At 37.4% G+C, this 21728-nt stretch overlaps 1 protein-coding gene across 1 annotated transcript; it reads right to left on the bottom strand.

The window, feature by feature from the left end:
* Positions 1-1253: 1253 nt before the first annotated feature.
* On the bottom strand, positions 1254-20943 carry LOC132300902 (lysM domain-containing GPI-anchored protein 2). The gene is made up of 4 exons (XM_059798204.1): positions 19927-20943; positions 6186-6306; positions 5892-6082; positions 1254-1561 (listed from the first exon to the last, which is right to left on the bottom strand). Exons 1-4 carry the CDS (start codon positions 20585-20587, stop codon positions 1461-1463), a joined length of 1074 nt encoding a protein of 357 aa, XP_059654187.1. The 5' UTR covers positions 20588-20943; the 3' UTR covers positions 1254-1460.
* Between the last annotated feature and the right edge of the window lie 785 nt (positions 20944-21728).

Here is a 21728-nt window from a genome sequence, read left to right on the forward strand (position 1 = left end):
TATTAAATATAAGAAAAGAAATATTCACCAACTAATTAAAACTCATAATTGTAATAGTCGAAGCATTTTTTTAATATGTATATATATATATTATTGGCAAAGTAAATTGTATTCGAAAAAAAAAAAAATTGTAACAGGTGAGACAAAAAAAAAAATGAATGAAAAACTGCTACACAAACAAGTCTTTTTTCTTTTCTTTTTTTTTTTTGGGTATTTGACAACCAAAATAATTTGACAATTTGTGTTTAAAAATATTCGAGTAATCGGATTGTGTATGAATTGACTCACTCATTTAATACCCAACCCATTTATTAGCCCAATTGGCTCATTACTAACTCGTTCATTCGAGATCAGACCAGAACTCACCCAATTACCCCCCAGAGTTAACCTGTGACTACACAACCAGTGTGTGTATATATATATGCTTTACATATGAACAAGTATGAAATCAAGATTAATTGATGAGGATTGCGGTTCGATAGTTTTATGTGATGGCCCATATACAATACATTAAACTATTTGGACGTACTTGGGGGTGGATTTATTTGGGGATGGATTTAAACTACGTATCGATTTTGGTGGCTAATCTCCAATTTTGAAAATGTTTTTGGTGGCTAATCCCTAATTTTAGTGGCAAATTCCCAAATTTTTTTATTTTTTCGTCAGAACAACCACAAAAAATAGGAAATGTTTTTTAATGTTTTAAAAATTTACCAAAACACCCACTTAACATACAATTTTAACGTTATTCTGACACATACTCTAATAGGAAATGTTTTTATACGTTTTTACAAACTTCAACTTAGTTATGATTTGGTCACAATGAGTGTCATTATATAATTTTTGCACCATCAAGATTGAAAAAATTAACCTACATGTTACCGTTGAGAAGTTATCATTTTTTGGTGAATATAAAGAAGTTTCCTCAACCAATTTTGAAGGATGAGATCACAGCTTCAGCCTCCAGGCAGAAATAAGGTCATCTTCCTCCTTAGATTCCCACCTCCCATTATTCCTACAGTTCAACTACATGGTAAATGAGCAATGAAGAACATTTCTGAAAGCATTTTAGGCTTGTGCAGCTCATCCCCACCACTGTACGTCCCCTCAAAAATGGAACAGACACAGCTGTTAGACCTCTTTTGATGCTGCTGCATCTAAATCAAGGTCCACTGGATTTAGTCTGGGGGAGCATCGGAGAGATATCGGAGAGAGCTTATTCTATCAACAACAGCAAAAACAAAAATTGAAAATAATAAGAAAACTGGTTTCGCAACCCCCTCAATTTTTTGAGTATTATTTATAGTCTTTGAGACAAACTCTATAAGCAGTCAATGAGAAAATTTGCCTCATGCACTAATTAATACTAATGAAAAAGGCAGATGATATTACAACAATTTTTTTCCCATCCTACACTAAGAAAAGAGTAATAAACCATACAAAATATACATAAAATTTTATTACAAAAGATGAAGACAAAGCAACACCAACTGGATGGAGATGATAAGGGTCCTCCAATTCCAACCTTGCAAACTCAACTTCGGAGAACTATTGGCTGAAACTGTACACAACAATAGCAAGTTTCCAGTTAATAATTGGAGTGTAAAATTTTCATGATAACAATCAAGCAAGGATGCCCAATTTTGCAACTATGATGCATTTTTCTAGCAATTGATTACGCAAAACAGGCAGAGGGTGATTGCTTTCTTTTCTTCTATTATTCCTACGCGCAATGTAGTCTATTGTTTCTTCAATGTCAAAGAAAGTCTTCATTCTCAAAGTGCAAGTTCTTTCTTGATGGACATATGATAAATTTCATACCACTGGGTCGAATGGCAAAAGAAGCAAAATTGTCATCTCGTGTTGTAAATGACTTTTCTTTCCCGGACTTGTAGAAGGGGGGCAATATTTGCTATGTATTTTTCTTAATATAATATAATCGTTTCTTATCCACAAGAAAAAAGGTTCACTGCCTTTCAGCCTGTGCAAACATATTAGATCAGTGGTTATTTTGAAGAATAATTAGTATATGAGTCCACAATGTCAAGCTCAATACTGCTCAAAACTTTATATAGCAGTAAAATGATGTCTATCCATTATTTATGGGGCGGAGATCTAGAGAGAAACGAAATCTTAACCCACATCTTCATGTTAATGGATTTTTCATTTTCTTCTTTCTATTTTTATTCTTATATTTGTTGGGGATAATATTAACTCCCTCCAACCCACTCGACGATCGGCTGTTGTTTAGAGTTAAATCCCTCATTCATCACACACAGCAAAAGCATCATCACATCATAACAACGCAAGCATATATGGAGATAACAATCATGCACATCTATGCACAACACAATATTTTACATAGTTCACCCTACTCTAAGGTTACGTCCATGGGAGAAAGAGATTTCACTATTACTCCCTCTGTCGTGTAATAATTGGGTGCTTTGGGAATTGTGACTCAAAAAATTGTGAGTTACAGTCAGTGATGGACCCAGAAAATTTCATGAGGGGGGCGACCTTTTAATTTGTTGGGGTTTTGTAATTTCAATAGGGTTTTCTTCATAAATTTTAAAAAATTTAAAGTATAAAATGCAAAAAGAAAAATTTAGATTTTAGTGGGGGAATCTTCATAAATTCTAAAAAAATTGAAGTATAAAATGAAAAAAAAAAAAAAAAGAATTCAGTGGGGGCGAATTGTAATTTTAATAGGGGCATCTTCATAAAATTTTAAAAAATTTTAGGTATAAAATGAAAATATTAAAAATCCAATGGGGGCATCTGCCCCCACTGGTCCTATGTTGGGTTCGTGCCTGGTCACAGTTCTCAAAGCACCCAACTATTATGGGACAGAGGGAGTAAGACTCAAGGAAGAGAATTTACAACCACATGTTAAAACCTCCCTCACTCACTCATCATCTCTTTTGAGGCTACATGTATACATTCAAGAATTACATATACTCTCCCCCTCCTCACAACACTCACCCTTAAACCCCTTACATCTTTTCTTTCTTTTCTCTCTTTTCTCTCTCTCCTTCTAAACCTCTCATACCCATCTCTATTTATAGAGTCTTCAAATCCAATTCCTTGTTGGAAAAGGATCAACTTGCCTACAAGGAGTTACCATATCCGTCTTCAACTCTAAAATAACATGTACAACTTCTTTCCCAAATTTTCAGCCTTTTTTCTCCAAGACTTCTGGCTTCCAAAACCAATAAGGAAAACAAATCACATAGTTTCCCAAAAGGGAGTTGAACCGGTTCAGCAATACTTGAACTACTTCAACTTTGTTGCCCCAAAAATGTAGCAACTCACTGCCTCACTTGAACTGGTTGAAGTGCCCTTGAACTGATTCAACTAAGGCAGTAGTCAAAGTCCAACTCATTACTCCAGTTGAACTGGTTCAAAGTTCTTGAACCAGTTCAAACAGGCCAGTATCTTAGACTCCACCTCAAAGAAAGGATCTCTTCATAGCTCCACCTCAACTGATGGTTTCTTCAACTCAAATAAAACACTATGATGAACTTGAGAAACACTCTAACAATCTCCACCTTTTCTCAAATTCATCATTCATCATTTTTCTTCTATCTTCTCTATCCACCCCATTGGTGTTCAATTGCTCATGCATGGCAACCCACCAATCTTCAACTCATCTTCATCAATTGCTTTTCTAGCTTAAAGCAACAAAAAAACTCTCCTTTTCACTCTTCATATTCCCCTTTGCTCTTTATCGGGCTTAGAGCAAACCCCTTCATTCTTCACACCCCTTGCCCCATCTTGAGAACTAACGCTCACTCTTGGCTTATCCCCAAAACTTGTTCTTCGTGGGCTTTAACTCTATCACCTTTGCCCCATCTTGAAAGCAAGTATCCTCCAGCTTGTCCTCATACTTGTTCCTCATTGGCCTATGTTTTCACACCATCTATCTTCTTTGTGTCATTATCAACTTTGATTGAATCTCCATAGCACCTCACGATCATCTTCTGCTCTGACAAACTTCACACCAATTTTCTGCACTAATCTTCAGGACCAATCACAGGCTCTGACCCACCATCGGCTCTAATACCATTTGTTGGGGAAAAATATTTACTCCCTCCAACCAACTCAACGGTCGACTATTGTTAAGAGTTAAATCCCTCCTTCATCACACACAGCGGAAGCATCATCACATCACATCAACACAAGCATATATGGAGATAACAATTATACACATCTATGCACAACACAATATTTTACATGGTTCATCCAACTCTAAGGTTACGTCCATGGGAGAAAGAGATTTCCCTATTATGAATCAAGGAAGAGAATATACAACCATATGTCAAAACCCCACTCACTCACTTACTCATCATCTCTTTTGAGGCTACATGTATACATTCAGGAATTACATATACTCTCCCCTCTCCTCACAACATTCACCCTTAAACCCCTTACATCTTTTCTCTCTTCTCTCTCTCTAAACCTCTCATACGCATCTCTATTTATAGTCTTCAAACCCAATTCCTTGTTAGACAAGGATTAACTCGCCTACAAGGAGTTACCAGCTAATTGTAGAAGTGTGGGTCAAAAACCCTAACCGATATATCCCATCTATAGCGAACCTCAGTGTGGTGATTGTGTCTAAGTCAAAGGCTGTAAAAAAGGGTATGGAACTACACGCGGGAATTCTTCTTCAAATGGTGATCAAACTCGGCCAGCTTCGCAAGCCTCTTTTCATAGCCGGCTCTTCAATCCTTTCAGGACAAGGCTCGAGCTACAACGCTACAAATGGACTGCGGCTCATAGGGATTTCTTTCCGTATCTCCTTCGTAGATTGTGCGCTAATCGAAGGAAGATACATAGGGAATAACAAGAATGCCAGCCAAGCCCAGGATCAAGACTCGGATAGAGGCGGGAGGAAGACTCCTTGCTTACAAGGAGACTGAAAAGAGGAAAGAAGCGGACCGCTGACTGGGGTTCACTTTGACTAAGTGACTCACCGCAGAGAGGAGTGTTTTAAGAAAGGGAAATGAAAGACTTGGCTCTTGACAGCTGCCACTGAACTTCAGAGGACAACAGATTCGAGCTACCCTACATCCATGTTTTTGAATAGTTTGAAATGTTCATTTTGCTATCCATCTTCAACTCTGAAATAGCAAATACAACTTCTTCCCTAAATCTTTAGCATTTTTCCCCAAGTCTTTTGGCTTCCAAAACCAATAAGAAAAACAAATCACATAGTTTCCCAAAGGGAGTTGAACCGGTTCAACAATACCTGAACTAGTTCAACTTTGTTGCCTCAAAAATGTTGCAACTCACTGCCTCACTTGAACTGGTTCAACTAAGGCAGTAGTCAAAGTCCAACTCATCACTCCAATTGTTCTGGTTCAAAGTTCTTAAACTAGTTTAAACATGCCAGTATCTTAGACTCCACCTCGAACAGGGATCTCTTCATAGCTCCACCTCAACTGAAGATTTCTCTACCTCAAATAAAGCACTATGATGAACTTGAGAAATACTCTAACAATATTTATTTTTAAAATCACGAGTGCGGGAGAGAAGAAAAGAAAAAATGGAAGAGATTTCATTTTCTAAATGCAAAATTTGCTCCTCACAATAGAAATGCATCAACTTACAAAAAAGGGCATTCCTACAAGGCAACAACTAAATTCCAATTAAGTAATATGAGCAGCATATTTAGGCTACTGGATAGTCCCTTCATGACAAGAAGAACTAAATATCCTCGCATGCAACAACTTTAGAATAGGTATACAATCCGATCTTGCTATTCAAGCAATATCTAGGGTCAAATGTTCAGTTCAATATAAGCCATTACCTAGTCATTGGGCTAACACCCTTTATAATGGAACATGCAAAATTGGAACACTGCATCAGGGATGAGAATGTGCAATTACCTGGACAAGTGGATTCCACAGCAAGATCTGTGAGGATGGTTTGGTTATTGTAACCAGCATAGGAACATGTTGTACGATTACAACCTGTCGTTGTGGTATTACCAAGGTACAAGCTCTCTGTTGCTTGGCACTGAGAGGCCGGGCATGAAGGCCAGGAGGAGGAGTTGACCTGAGATGGCTCACATTGTAATCTGAGGCACGCACGAGAAAATGACAGTAGAACAATATCAGATTACTGAGAGCTGAGAAATAGCAAAAAATGAAGAGGAGAAAGTAGATGGGTTATCAACTTACGTCCAGTTGTTTGCAGAATCACACTTGCACATCACACAGTTGGTAGCGGTGAAGACGTAAGTGCCATTGGAGACAAGTAAAGGGTAGTCCAGTGAGGTACTGCTTACCACCGATGTACAAGCTGTGGACAACATTCAAACAGCAAGCATTCAATAGAGGGGGAAAAAAAAACTATAATCTCGTAAAACAAAATGTAAGCACCAAGTGGAGACAGAAATCAGCATAGTAATAAAATTTTCCAACTTAAAAAGGCCTTGAGGTTCGTTTCATTAGCTTGAGGTTTAAAATCAATACCCTACACATCCATGTGATTTAAATAAAATCCGCTTATTTATTAGATTTACTTCCTATCATTAGCTACATGCCACTACCAGCAACTGAGCAGGATAACTTTTTAAACTGTCATGTCAGGAAGCATATTCACATTGAGGGCCAACAACAAATAATAACAAAGAGTACACAAAACATAAGGTAAACAATATATAACAAAACTAAGCACATTTAATAGCCCAATCTTTTTTCCAAAATCTATATATAATTGCCTATGTGAAACTTCCGATGCTAACAATATTCTGGCAGTTGCATTTAACTATTTTTTTTAGAGGATACATGACCTAAATCTTGTATGGAGGGAACCAAAAATGGATTATGTTTAATTGGAATAACCTTATAAGCAGAGGCATATATGATTAATCTGTTGTAGGGATTTGGGTTCTATCTCCAATTCTTTATTTTTATTTTTATTAATTTATTTTACTTTGAAACAGAGGATGAGGCAGCCATCATAGAGAGGGAGAGATCTATTTTCTTGTAAGAAAATCATATCAAGATAGTAGAATCCTTGTCATACATCAATATAAAACGATTTTTTAGTTGTATGATCAAATCCAAATTGTGTATATGTAAAGTCCTAGCAAATTTCTGATATAAATATATGCAATCTCATCGAAATTGTTATTGCCTTTGGCATTTGTGGAATACTATTAATCATTGCATTTTTCCGTATTTAACTCCTTTGCCAATAAGTGTGATCAATATATAATTATATACGTATATATGGATATTAGACAAGTTTGATAGTGATGGGTGGTGTGGAGCCTAATAGATACTATACACCAAGCCCCAACTGCGCGAATTTTTTGGAGGGCATTTTGGTAATTTCCGCATTTGTTATGTTGTCCTAGTGCGAGGGTATTTATTTATTCTGAACTCTTTGTATTTGCTGCTTTTTTTATCATTATAGTGAAAATCGGTGCAACCCTTGGACGTAGCCCTGTTTTGGGTGAACCAAGTAAAATTTGTGTGTTCTTATGAGTGTGTGTTTGATCTATTTCTTGTATTTTCTGTTTAATTTTGCAACAACTGGTATCAAAGCCATTAGGTCCAGTGGGAGCGATGGGTACAAAAGAAGAAAAGATCAAGATCGACAAGTTCAATGGTGCAGATTTTGGGTTCTGGAAGATGCAGATTGAGGATTATCTGTATCGGAAAAAGTTGTATCAGCCTCTTTCCGGAGATAAACCAGAAGAGATGAAGGATGATGATTGGGCCCTTCTTGATTGGCAGGCACTAGGGGTCATTCAATTGACACTATCACGCAACGTTGCCTTTAACATAGCAAAGGACATGACAACAACAGGTTTAATGACTGCCCTTTCAAATATGTATGAGAAACCCACTGCTTCTGACAAGGTATATTTGATATGGCAATTATTCAACCTAAGAATGTCAAAAGACGCTTCAGTAACTGACCATCTGAACGAGTTAACATTGTTACGACTCAGTTAAGCTCTGTAAAGATCGAGTTTGATGATGAGGTTAAGGCGTTGCTTCTCTTATCCTCTTTACTAGAAAGCTGGAACGGTACTGTTACAGTAGTGAGTAGTTCTTCAGGGAAAAGAAGATTGAAGTTAGATAATGTTTGGGACTTGATTCTCAGTTAAGATATTCGCAAAAGGGAAACAAGGGAATCATCTGGATTTATTTTTAATACCGAGGGCAGAGGAAAAACTTCTGAAAGATCAGACTCGGACCGTAGTAAATCCAAATCCAAACACAGAAGCAAGTCAAAAACTAGAACCTGCTGGAAATGTGGAAAGAAGGGGCATTTAAGGTTTGAGTGTCGAGCAACAAAGAAGAAGAGCAAAGGAAAACAGGAATCTGTAAACGCCGTCAGAGAAGAAATTGTTGACCCTCTAATTCTGAGTGTAGATAGTCCCGTTGAGTCTTGGGTTCTAGACTCAGGTGCATCTTTTCACTCTACCCCACATCGTGAAATCATGGAGAACTATATCATTGGTGATTTCAAAAAGGTTTATCTAGCTAATGATGAGCCTTTGAAAATTGTGGTTAAATGTGATGTTCAGATTAGGCAACCTGATGGGGCTATATGGAAGATTCAGAATGTGAGGCATGTTCCTGGCTTGAAGAGAAATTTGATCTCTGTGGACAACTTGATGACGATGGGTACGCAGTTAATTTTGTAGGTGGCTTGTGGAAAATCACCAAGGGATCCTTGGTCGTGACTCGTGGAAGCAAGACGGGTACTCTATACATGACAACAAACACCAAGAACGCCATTGTTGTTGCTGATGCTGGCGTAAATTCAAACATGTGATATCATAGACTGGGTCATATGAGTGAGAAGGGGATAAAGGTACTTCTGTCGAAAGGAAAACTGTCGGGTATTAAATCAGTTGAAATTGGTTTGTGTGAGGACTGTATCTTCGGGAAACAGAAGAGGGTCAGTTTTTTAAAGGTTGGCAGGACACTTAAGACAAAGAAATTAGAGATGGTTCATACAAATGCGTGGGGGCCTTCTTTAGTTTCATCTCTTGGCGACTCATTGTATTATGTTACATTTATCGATGATTCTACAAGAAAGGTATGGATTTATTTTTTGAAAAATAAATCTAAAGTATATGATACTTTCAAGAAGTGGAAGGCCATGGTGGAAAATGAGACAGGCTTGAAGGTGAAGTGTTTGAGGTCTGATAATGGTGGTGAGTATGAAGACATAGGCTTCAAAGAGTTTTCTGTTGTTAATGGGATCAGAATGGAGAAGACTGTTCATAAAACCCCGAAACATAATGGGGTTGCAGAACACATGAACAGAACCTTGAATGAGCATGCTCGGAGTATGAGGATACATGTTGGATTGCCTAAGATGTTTTAGGTTGATGTAGTTAACACTGCAGCATACTTGATAAACTGAGGACCTTCTGTTCCTTTGGATAGAGGCTTACCAGAGGAGGCTTGGAGTGGAAAAGAGGTAAATCTTTCACATCTGAAAGTGTTTGGTTGTTTTTCATATGTACATATAAGTTTTGATGCTAAAACCAAGTTTTATTGGGTATAGCACTGATGAGTTTGGTTATCGGTTTTGGGATGATCAAACCCGGAAGATAATTAGAAGCAAAGATGTCGTGTTCAATGAGAAAGTAATGTATAAGGACAGGTTAGGAACAGATTCTACTAATGCAGGTGCTCATGCTGAAAAGGATGAGTATGTTGAGTTAGAGGAAATCTCTGAGGAAGATGTGTAGAGGAGAGTTCAGAACAATCCAGAAAATATAATTCCACGGGTGGAACAAAGCACACCTACTACCGGATTGAGACGATCCTCCAAAGTCTTTAAACCTACACAACGTTTTTCGCCTTTTTTACACTATTTGTTGTTGTCTGATGGTGGTGAACCAGAAAGTTATGATGAAGCAATGCAAGTTAGTGATTCAACCAAGTGGGAGTCAGCTGAATGAGATGGACTCACTCATGTCAAATCAAATATATGGTAGCCAATTGAACTACTAAAGGGCAAGAAGGCTTTACATAACAAGTGAGTTTATAAAATCAAGGAAGAACATAATTGCAATATAAAAAGCATTCGCAATACAATGAGATATCAAAAAAAAATTCAAAATCTTCAGATTAATATTCCATTTCTCACTGCCATTAAGCAAATTCCTTCTTATGCAAAGTTTATCAAAGACTTAGTCAAGAGGAAAACCAATATCCCTAAGGAAGCCTTCATAGCCCAACATTGTTCCTCATTCCTACAAAACCAAGTTATGGTCAAACATAAAGACCCTAGTAGTCCGACCATCACTTGTAGGATTGGCGAAAATTTTACTGACCAGTCCTATTGGATTTAGGTGCTAGTGTGAACTTGTTACCTTATTTCGTTTACTAAGAGTTAGGGTTATACAGTATGAGGAAAATCGATGTTAGAATCCGATTAGCTGATTGATCAGTTAAGATTCCAAGGGTTATCATTGAGGATGTGATTATCAAAGTGGCCGATTTTTATTATCCAGTCGCCTTCATTGTTCTATACACCCAACCTACTCAAGGTAAACAAATTCCTATCATTTTAGGTCGACCATTCTTAGCTACCGCCAATGCATTGATCAATTGTAGAAATTGAAACATGAACTTGACCTTTGGAAATATGCAAGTGGAAGTTAATGTGTCTAGTTTGATGAAACAACCCCTCGACTCAGATTCTATTGAAAAGGTTTGTCTCGTTGAGTCGTTGACCGCTAAAACCTTTGAGCAATCCTATCCTGAGGATCCACTCCAACAGTGTCTATCACATTTTGGTGCTGATTTTGATGTGAATAATTATATTGGTGAGGTCAATGCCTTGTTAGATTCCACTCCAATATTTGACACACCCAAGTATCGACCCAACTTTGAATCCTTGTCCTCATCAAATGACATTAAATCTAAAAAAGTGATAGAGCCCCTTAAAGTCGAATTAAATCCTCTACCTGAGACTTTAAAATATTCCTACCCAGGTGAATCTATACTTTTCATGTGATGATATTATTTGACTTAACCAACCACCAAAAGAGACCCAACTACTTGAGGTTCTTAGGGCGAATAAAGAAACCATAGGTTGGTATATTGATGATATCAAAGGCATTAGTCCTTTAGTGGTGCAACATCGCATTCATTTAGTGAACGATGCTAAAACCTATAAGCAACCCCAGACGAGACTGAATCCTAACTTGAAGGAAGTTGTCCGTACTGAAGTCATTAAACTCCTTGATGCCGGTATCATATATCCAATCTCCTAAGAAGTTTGGCATTACTATCGTTCCCAGTGATCACAATGAGTTAGTTCCTACCCGTGTCCAAATAGGATGGCGAGTTTGCATCGACTATCAAAAGCTCAATTGTGTGACTAGGAAGGATCATTTACCTCACCATTTATTGACCAAATGTTAGAGAAATTAGCCGGTCAGTCATTCTATTGCTTCTTAAATGGTTTTTCTGGCTATAATCAAATTCCTATCCACCCTGATGACTAACACAAGACCACCTTCACCTGCCCATTTGGTACATTTGCTTATCGTCGTATTCCATTTGGCTTATGCAGTGCACCCGTTACATTCCAGCGGTGCATGATAAGTAACTTTAGTGACATGGTTGATAAGTTTCTAGAAATTTTCATGGATGACTTCTTTGTCTTTGGCTCATCATTTAAGCAATTTATGCACCATCTTACTCTTGTGCTTCAGCGTTATCGTGATACCAACCTCGTTCTTAATTAGGAAAAATGTCATTTCATGGTCCAAAAATGAATTGTCCTACGTCATACTATCTCTAGTGCCGGAATCAAGGTAGATAAAGCAAAAGTTTATCTTATCTCCAATTTACCCATTCCCAAAACTGTCCGCAATATTAGAGCTTTCCTAGGTCATGCTGGTTTCTATAGGCGCTTCATCAAAGACTTTAGTAAGATAGCACGACCTTTGACCCATCTTATAGCTAAGGATTCCCCATTTGAGTTTACAGATGCTTGTCACTTTACTTTTGAGCAATTAAAGTCCGCCCTCACTACTGCACCCATAATCCGACCACCTGATTGGAACCTACCTGTCGAGATCATGTGTGATGCGTCAGATTATGCAGTCGGGGCTGTTTTAGGGCAAAGAGTTGATAAAGCACCCTATGTCATCTACTTTGCTAGTAAGACCCTGAATGATGCCCAACTCAACTACTCGACCACTGAGAAAGAATTGTTGGCGGTAGTGTTATCCTTTGACAAATTTTGCTCTTATTTGATAGGATCTAAGGTCATCATTTATACCGATCACGCTGCGTTGAGGCATCTTCTCTCCGAGAAAGATGCCAAACCAAGGTTGATACGCTGGATCTTGCTCCTTCAAAGAGTCTGACCTTGAGATCCATGATAAGAAGGCTCTGCGAATGTAGTCGCTAATCATTTGTCCCATCTTGTTGTTGATTCGATTAGCAACTCTCATCCCATCTCTGATTATTTCCCCGATGAGCAACTTTTTGTGGTATCTCATGCACTATGATATGTCGATATTATCAATTACATTGTGACAGGTCAAACCCATTCTACTTGGTCCAAGCAAGAGAGAGACAAATTCCTAGCGGTCCGTTTAGAGCTAAAATGGCCACCACAGGCTTGATCATGACAGCATGAAATGATGAATTTTTGGGATGACCCCTACTTGTTTAAGTATTGTCAAGATCAAATCATCTATAGGTGTGTCCCAGAGGTAAACCAAGAGTCCATCATTTCATTCTGTCATGATCAGGCCTGTGGTGGCCATTGTTAGCGCTAAATGGACCGCTAGGAAAATCTTACAATCAGGCTTTTATTGGCCCACCCTTTTTAAGGACACCCATACCTATTGTCTAGCATGTCCTAGATGCCAACTGTTAGGTAAGATTACCAAAAGGAATTAGTGGCCCCAACAATCCATACTAGTGGTTGAAATCTTTGATGTTTGGGGTATTGACTTCATGGGACCCTTTCCCTCTTCATATGGGTATATCTACATCCTTCTGGCAATTGATTGTGTGTCCAAATGGGTAAAAGCCTTAGCCACCAAGACAGCAGACCATAGGGTTGTGGTGAAATTCTTGAAAGACTTAATTTTGCCTCGCTTCGTTACACCTCGAGCCATAATCAGTGATAATGGTTCACATTTCTGCAACAAAGTCTTTGGTAACCTAATGTCAAAATATGGGATCACCCATAAGGTAGCCCTACCTTATGGAATATTTTTGGGATGACCCCTACCTGTTTAAGTATTGTCAAAATCAAATCATCCGTAGGTGTGTCCCCGAGGTAGTCCAAGAGTCCATCATTTCATTCTGTTATAATCAGGCCTATGGTGGCCATTTTAGCTTTAAACGGACCGCTGTGAAAATTTTACAATCAAGCTTTTATTGGCCCACCCTTTTTAAGGACACCCATACCTACTGTCTACAATGTCCTAGATACCAACTGTTAGGTAAGATTACCAAAAGAAATGAGTGGCCCCAACAATCCATACTAGTGGTTGAAATCTTTGATGTTTGGGTATTGACTTCATAGGACCCTTTCCCTCTTCATATGGGTATACCTACATCCTTCTAGCAATTGATTATATGTCCAAATGGGTAGAAGACTTAGCCACCAAGATAGTAGACCATAGGGTTGTGGTGAAATTGTTGAAAGACTTAATTTTGTCTCACTTCGGTACACCTCGAGCCATAATCAGTGATAATGGTTCACATTTCTGCAACAAAGTCTTTGCTAGCCTAATGTTAAAATATGGGATCACCCATAAGGTAGCCCTACCTTAAGGAATATTTTTGGGTTGACCCCTACCTGTTTAAGTATTGTCAAGATCAAATCATCCGTAGGTGTGTCCTAAAGGTAGATCAAGAGTCCATCATTTCATTTTGTCATGATCAGGCCTGTGGTGGCCATTTTAGCTCTAAACGAACCGCTGCGAAAATCTTACAATCATGCTTTTATTGGCCCACCCTTTTTAAGGACACCCATACCTACTATCTAGCATGTCCTAGATGTCAACTGCCAGGTAAGATTACCAAAAGGAATGAGTGGCCCTAACAATCCATACTAGTGGTTGAAATCTTTGATGTTTGGGATATTGACTTCATGGGACCCTTTCCCTCTTCATATGAATATACCTACATCCTTCCGGTAGTTGATTATGTGTCCAAATGGATAGAAGCCTTAGCCACCAAGACAGTAGACAATAGGGTTGTTGTGAAATTCTTGAAAGACTTGATTTTGTCTCGCTTCGAGCCATAATCAGTGATAATGGTTCACATTTCTGCAACAAAGTCTTTGCTAGCCTAATGTCAAAATATGGGATCACCCATAAGGTAGCCCCCGAGGTAGACCAAGATTCCATCATTTCATTCTGTCATGATCAGGCCTGTGGTGGCCATTTTAGCTCTAAATGGACCGCTGCGAAAATCTTACAATCAGGTTTTTATTGGCCCACCCTTTTTAAGGACACCCATACCTACTATCTAGCATGTCCTAAATGCTAACTGTTAGGTAAGATTACCAAAAGGAATGAGTGGCCCCAACAATCCATACTAGTGGTAGAAATCTTTGATGTTTGGGGTATTGACTTCATATGACCCTTTCCCTCTTCATATGGGTATACCTACATCCTTCTGGCAGTTAATTATGTATCCAAATGGGTAGAAGCCTTAGCCACCAAGACAGCAGACCATAGGGTTGTGGTGAAATTCTTGAAAGACTTAATTTTGTCTCGCTTCGGTACACCTCGAGCCATAATCAGTGATAATGGTTCAAATTTTTTCAACAAAGTCTTTGCTAGCCTAATGTCAAAATATGGGATCACCCATAAGGTAAGCCTACCTTACCACCCAAAAACCAATGGTCAGGGGTATCTAACAGGGAGATCAAGCATATCTTAGAGAAAACAGTTAAACCCACAAGAAAGGACTGGAGTCTCCGCCTCCATGATGCTTTATGGGCATATCTAACTGCTTATAAGACCCCTATAAGAATATCTTCATACCAATTGGTCTATGGCAAAACCTGTCACTTGCCAGTCGAACTTGAACATCGTGCTTATTGGGCCATCAAGACCATTAACTTTGACTATGATAAAGCCGATGAGTGTAAGACACTTCAACTCAATAAGTTGGAAAAATCATAAATGATGCCTATGAGAGTTCGAGGATTTATAAAGCTAAGTCTAAATTGGAACACGATAAACAAATTTTAAGAAAGGAGTTTTTCCAAGGACAAAAGGTTCTTTTATATAACTCCCGTCTTGCATTGTTTCCTGGGAAGTTGAGGTCACGATGGTCTGGTCCATATTATGTACACCGTGTTGCTAGTCATGGTGCCATTGAGGTACAAGATCCAAAAACTAGAAAGCTGTTTAAAGTCAATGCTCATCGTTTGAAGCCTTTCCTTGAGCTTGAGGCTCACGTAATTGAGGACATGTTCCTCATCGATCCGGTCTATTCGGATTAATCTCTTTTAGGGGTACTTCCCCCATTGCGCCTAGCTGAAGATGTTAAACTTAGCGCTCCTGGGAGGCAACCTAGCCTGGTGTATCTATTCAGTTACCTTGGATTGATTTTCGAGTCTCAGTCGTTGTATCTCACTCCTACTCGCTAGCTCCATAACTGTTTAGTATTTGATATGGTTTTCGATTGTTTTACATAACATCCTTGCAGAGATTGTACTTCCACATCGAAACAATTGAGATAATAACCGTAATATGTTCCAATGTTTCCCTATATGTCTCCACCTATACTTGTTCATTTAGTTTCCCTATTCTTTGGTGCCAACACTGGGCAGTGTTGTCCTTTGTTTTGGGGTGGACCAATGACCTTGCTTTTATGGAAATTACAAATTGAATTGCATGTCATGTCAAATTTGGATAAATTATTGTTCATGTATGACTGGGAATTGGTATTTTTGGGTAATTTTGAATCTTTAATCCATGTTTTGGCATATGTGGTCCACATCATTGTCCATCTTTAATCCATGTTTTAGCATATGTGGTCCATATTTACTTTACTTCTCACATATGCACACTAGTATCTTTTGTGGGGTATAGGTCTAACCTTGTGTTATATATTACATGTGTTGGATACGAGTTAGTAGACCTTGAAAAGTGGATGTCCTTGGCATAATGATAGGGAAATATGCATGATTAGTTAATGCCTTTCACGAAGTAACCGAGCCTCTTGCCTCAGTAAGCAGTGAGTGTTCGAGTAAAAAAGTGGAAGGTTAGGAAAAAATAAAGTGTTGGTAATGCTAGTTTAGGTTCAAAGCCTAGTTGACTTGAGTTAATAAGCTCTTTGGGGTGTCTTTACACCTAATGCCCTAAAATCGTCTGGTTTGGAGTCATTAGCCTAAATCTTGCTACATTGGTCATCTAGAAAGCTTAAGGGACTTAAACATTGCACAACTTGTCATCTTTGATGAAAAAAAAAAATCACGAAAATTTCGTATGCATAAGTGTAGTCATGAATTTATGCCTTGGGTATAACTCGTAAGGTAATATTAATGAGTTGAATTTATTGTGATATGTAATATAAGGATAAAAGAGTACAACACATAATTGGATACTAGTTCACTTTAAAAGGAAGCTAGGCATTGATTGCTATTGGTTATAAGCTAAATTGAACTTTGTGTGGGGATCATAGTATTAGTTCATGTAATTGGAGGTTTGGGATTGCTTGGGAATATTAATCTTTCTTATACTTGACATGATAGCTAACTTGATGATGATGTGTATGCAATCGTTTCTTAGGAATAGTAATCTTTCTTATACTTGACATAATAGCTAACTTGATGATGATGTGTATGCAATCGTTTCTGATTCCATAAAAGTAATTGAGCTAAGTGTGCGCACAATTGTAGATGATTGTAGGTATCATCTTTGGAAACCCTCATAAGGCTATAGCTCGTCCACCAGGGCAACCTAGGGGTTTAAGGCCTTATTGCATATGGTAAATGCAATCGAAAGTAGCCTGCGAAAATGGCACATCTTTAGTTAGGAGTCAGTTAGAGTAGCAATTTTGTGAACTTATCTCTCTTTGTCTTTATTTGCTAGAGGACTAGCAAAAGCTTGTTTGGGGGTAATTTAATAAGTACACAAAACTTGTTATTTTATACTTAATAATAAATGATTAATTAATATTTTTTATTAAATAAACGTTCTTATCCTACTTTTCATGTTTTATAGGGGCTGATTTCAAAATGAGAAGAAAAGAGGCAAAAATAGCAAAAATATGATTACACGGCTAGTGAAATTCAAATTCAAAGTCGGTTTTTTTCCATCAAATCAGCAAATATCAAGCCAAATTGCAAAGCATATCAAGTCAAATTGGAAAGCAGTAAGATTTTAGGAAAGCAACAAGATTTTAGGAAGATTTTATATATTTTTTTATTTTATTTTATTTTCACTCCTGAAATTAGAATTTTTCTCTCCTAATCATTCCATTCTAAACTCTATAAATAAGAACATATATAGAGGAGGTGGGATGTACAAAGTTAGCGAGAGAAAATAATAAAGAGTTAGAGATTTTTTGTCTTTGAATTTCTTTCTTGTAATTCTTTAGTTTTATTCAATGAAGAATTTTCTTATTTTTATGTTTTATGTTCTTATTAATATGCTAGTTTAAACACCTCATCTCGAGGGAAAGATAAATAGTTTTATCTTTTATTTCTTGTGTAAATTTTCCTCTTAAGAATATTATTTTTATTCTTCTATTCTATATTCTTATATTGATAAAAAAAATTAGAGAGAGGATTCTTCGTGTTTGCCAATTAATGGTAATTCGGAGAACGCCTACTTCTATTTACCAAAGATACATTAAATTAAGTAAAAACATATTCTCTCATATATAAGTAATTGTTATTTAACGCTAAAATTTCCGTTCATCTTTCCAAGTTGTAATTGGACGGGTGAAGTGATTTGCTTATAGGAGGTAAATTTATATAAGAAAAATATAAATTTTATTTATATGGATCCGTGATGGTGGATTTTCATCCCTCGAGACTTTTTTCATTATTTGATCAAAAATTATTTAATCTTATTTTTATTTAATTTTATTATTCAAAAATTCAAAATTGTTTTAAAAGTTCTTTCACCTTCCCTTAAAATTTTAGCTTTGAAATTGAATTTAGAGTTCTAATCTTGAATGTGTGGCTCGACTCTGCTTATTCTATACAATTTTTAGTTTAGTCTTTTGCAGGTTTTTCTTTATTTTTGCACGAAGTATAGAAGAACAACGATGAATTTCATAAATCTACACTCGTCAACCACCTATTGGGTTACTGTTTGGGCAACACCGGAGACTCAACGAGTTGTTTCAAAGCGGATACTTTTACGAAAGTATTCATTATTTGTGATTCTATCTCCTGAGTTTTTTTTTTCCTTTCTCACAAGATAAAGAATTTCCATTATAAAACGACCTCCTCACTCTTCAGATGATATAGACAGCCCAAATACAAGACGACGCAGCGTAGGACCCATTAACAACGGCGGATCCAATATTGTGTTAATGGGGTGAGCTAATATTTTTTTTATGGTAAAAAAATAATAACAATTTTTGGAGTGGGCTTGAGCCCACCCAAACATACACATAGATCCGCCCTTGGACCCATATCAGATTAATGTATTGTATTTGTCAAGGCTGGTTGTACACACTGTTTCATTCGTGGACCAGCCCCCTGTTTTCCATTCAAAATGGCCTCATTTTATTATTAGACCATGCCCACAGCATATATTAATTGTGAACCTCATTCACAAAAACAACACACATATATTACTGTATACAGGGCCGGCTCGAGCCTTAGGCGAGTTAGGCGATTGCCTAAGGTCTCAGCCAACAAGAAGGCCCCATAATTTTTTATTTCTGTATATATTATAACTTTCCTAAAACAATTATAGTATTTTCTTTAATTATTAAATTTCAACGTATAGGACCTAAAAGATTTTTATTCTTTATTTTTTTTGCGGGCCCCCAAAATTTATTGGAGCATTAAACCAAATTAATTCGAAATCAATTTTTATTATTCTATAACTTAAATTAGTTTCTAGTTTTATTAATTTTTGTTATCATAAAATTATACATTTTGTTTATAATTTTTATTTATATTGTTAAATATGACTATTAGAAAGTACATAGCCAATTAATTAACTATAGAACTAGAGTTTGGAAAAATTTTAATGATAGGTTTAAAAATCACTAAACAAATAATTAGCTGATATAAATATATAAATAGATTTAATTAAAAGGCTGCTTTATTTTTTTTTCGCTTAAGGCCTCATGTTGTATTGAGCCGCCCCTGACTGTATATATGACCAGAGGTAACTTAGAAGGACGAAAATACTCTTTACCCCCAGGAAGACTATATTCATAATTTTAATTGTGAACCTAGAAATTTTTTTACCAATCATAATTTGACATACAAATAAATGTATTTATCCACTTTTTTAAGACCCCGTATCAAATTTTGAACAGTACTAGGAGATCTACACCACTTCCCCACCATTATGGATTAACATATCTTATCCCAAGGGTCACTACCTTATCACCACATATTTTTGTGTACATACTATACTACTCGTCCCATAAAAATAGTCCCTTTTGGGAGTGAGACTTTTTAAGCGCAAAAGCAATTAATGCATTGTCTATCCAAGTTTGAATTGGTAATTTTCGAATGGGGCAATTATTTTGCAACGGCCAAAATGACAATTAAATGGGGGACGGGAGGAGTATATGTATATAGGCAATACTAACCAATTCACCTTGTAGACTGTTGGCTTATGGCTTAGACCTTGAACCAACAGGCCAAGGTTCGAAACTGGTATATTGAAAAAAAAAAAAATGTACATAGGCAATAATAGAAAATTTCAAAACTATAAAAGTTATTGTAACAGTAATGAGAAAAGTAGATTACCTTTCAGAGGAACATCAATAACAGTACCGGCTTGAAGCTGGTTGGGATCGGTGAGTCCATTGAGCTTCAGTAGAATGTCCGAGGTGGTATTGAACTGCTGTGCAATCCCATCCACCGAGCTCCCAGCAACCACCACGTGTCCGTAATGGACGACGCTCTGTCCCTCCACCTCATCGCAGCTGCACGGGAGTGGGATCCACAGCTCCTGCCCGACGTTGATCTTGTCGGGATCAGGGATACCATTGACGGCCTGGATCTGCTGAAACGTCACCAGCGCCGAGAACACATCCCTCGCGATGTGGTCCAAGCCGTCCTCCGGAACCACCTTGTACACCGGCCGGTGGTTGGATATTCCGGTGCCATTTCTGCAGAGACAGGGGAAGGGGATTTTGATCGTCTGATTCGCGGGCACGGACTGGTTGGTTGGGGTGGTGGGAGGGAGGTTGTTGGCGCCGAGGAGGGCGCGGAAATTCTTGACGCCGAAGAGGGTTTTGACGGCGGCGAGAGTGGTGCTGTTGGGCAAGACGTAGTCGATTAGTGCGCTGCAGGTGTGATTGGAAGTGCAGATGAATGGCTTAGAATTCTGAGCCGTCGTCGGCGGTGGCGTAACGGCGAGAAGAGAGATTAAGGTTAGAGAGAGAGAAATTCCGGCGAAACCCATTTCTAAGGGGTTCTAAGGTTTTGGATGAGTTAAGTGGGTGGAGAGTTATGTGTGGTGGGTACTAGAATGCGCGGAGGGTAGTGGGTGTGTCGTGAGAATAAGGAAAATGGGGTTTTAGTAACACGTGGTGGGGTAGTGCTTTAGGGGGTGAAGGTTAGGGGAAGGTGCACTGGGTGTGCAAGTTAGTGTTCAGGGATTCTGTCAAACACTATGTGGAAAGATAGGAGGAAGACGATCGAGAGAATCAAAAGAGTGGGAAAACAGGAAATGGGGAAGCGGGACTTTTTTTAATTTCTTTTTTGGGGGAGTGTTCACATGCTTAAATGCAAGACTTTGACTTGGTTAAGCACGACTTTGATGTTTGAACAAGGAAATGGAGAGATTTATGGTGTGTTTGGAATGAAAGGAAGGCAAGAGATGAAGAAAAAATATTAATAATAATTTTTTTTTAAAAAACATGGAATAAAGGATAAGGAAAGGGGAGAAAAATTTTAAAGAAGATAAAAGGGGATGAAAAAAAAATACCTTTTCTAATTGGCTTTATGGGAAAAGTTAGAAAGATTAAAGACTGAACGAAAATGTAGAATGATGTCACTGTCAATGAACTTATCTCATTAAGTGCAATTTTTTCTAAAATAATGCTTTCATTTTTTTTTTAACAATCAAACCTTTCTTTATTATTTTTCTTTTTTATATTTTTTTGTCTCCCCTCTTGGGTGAGTGATGTTGAAATTTTTTTAAGTTAACTGGAATTTTTTTAAGTTAATAAAAATTATTTTGTGGTCCAATCGTTTCTAAAATGGAATTTCAATGCGATTATCTATGGTGGATAGATTGTGTTATATTTTTCAATTTTTGTAGTTTAATTAGGAATATAACTTTATACAGTTAAATTTAATTCTAATAAATGATATCTAAGTTTCTTTGATAATAAGAGGTACTTACTTACGTTTGTTTGTATAAAAATCGTCCCTTTATTATTGTCATATATAAGGTTTTATAATTCATATTTAGCCCAATTCGATGACAACTCTCAAGATAAAACACTAATGTATTGCAAAAAACTCCCAAAGAGGATACTCTCTAAAATCTAAAACACTTGTGGCTAAGTTATCCTATTTAATTATTGCGGTATTCTTGA

This window comes from Cornus florida, unplaced genomic scaffold (assembly GCF_030987335.1).
Source record: "Cornus florida cultivar Cherokee Brave unplaced genomic scaffold, ASM3098733v1 CherokeeBrave_3.0.0_Hap2_Chr03, whole genome shotgun sequence".
NCBI lineage: Eukaryota > Viridiplantae > Streptophyta > Magnoliopsida > Cornales > Cornaceae > Cornus > Cornus florida.

Excerpts from the sequence above, each read along its gene's own strand:
- LOC132300902 (XM_059798204.1), bottom strand. The coding sequence starts at position 20,587 with ATGGGTTTCGCCGGAATTTCTCTCTCTCTAACCTTAATCTCTCTTCTC. Across the intron at positions 6,307-19,926 it reads TATTGATGTTCCTCTGAAAG|CTTGTACATCGGTGGTAAGC; the intron begins GTAATCTACTTT and ends TGTTGTCCACAG. Across the intron at positions 1,562-5,891 it reads TGTGGAATCCACTTGTCCAG|TTTCAGCCAATAGTTCTCCG; the intron begins GTAATTGCACAT and ends TGTTGTGTACAG.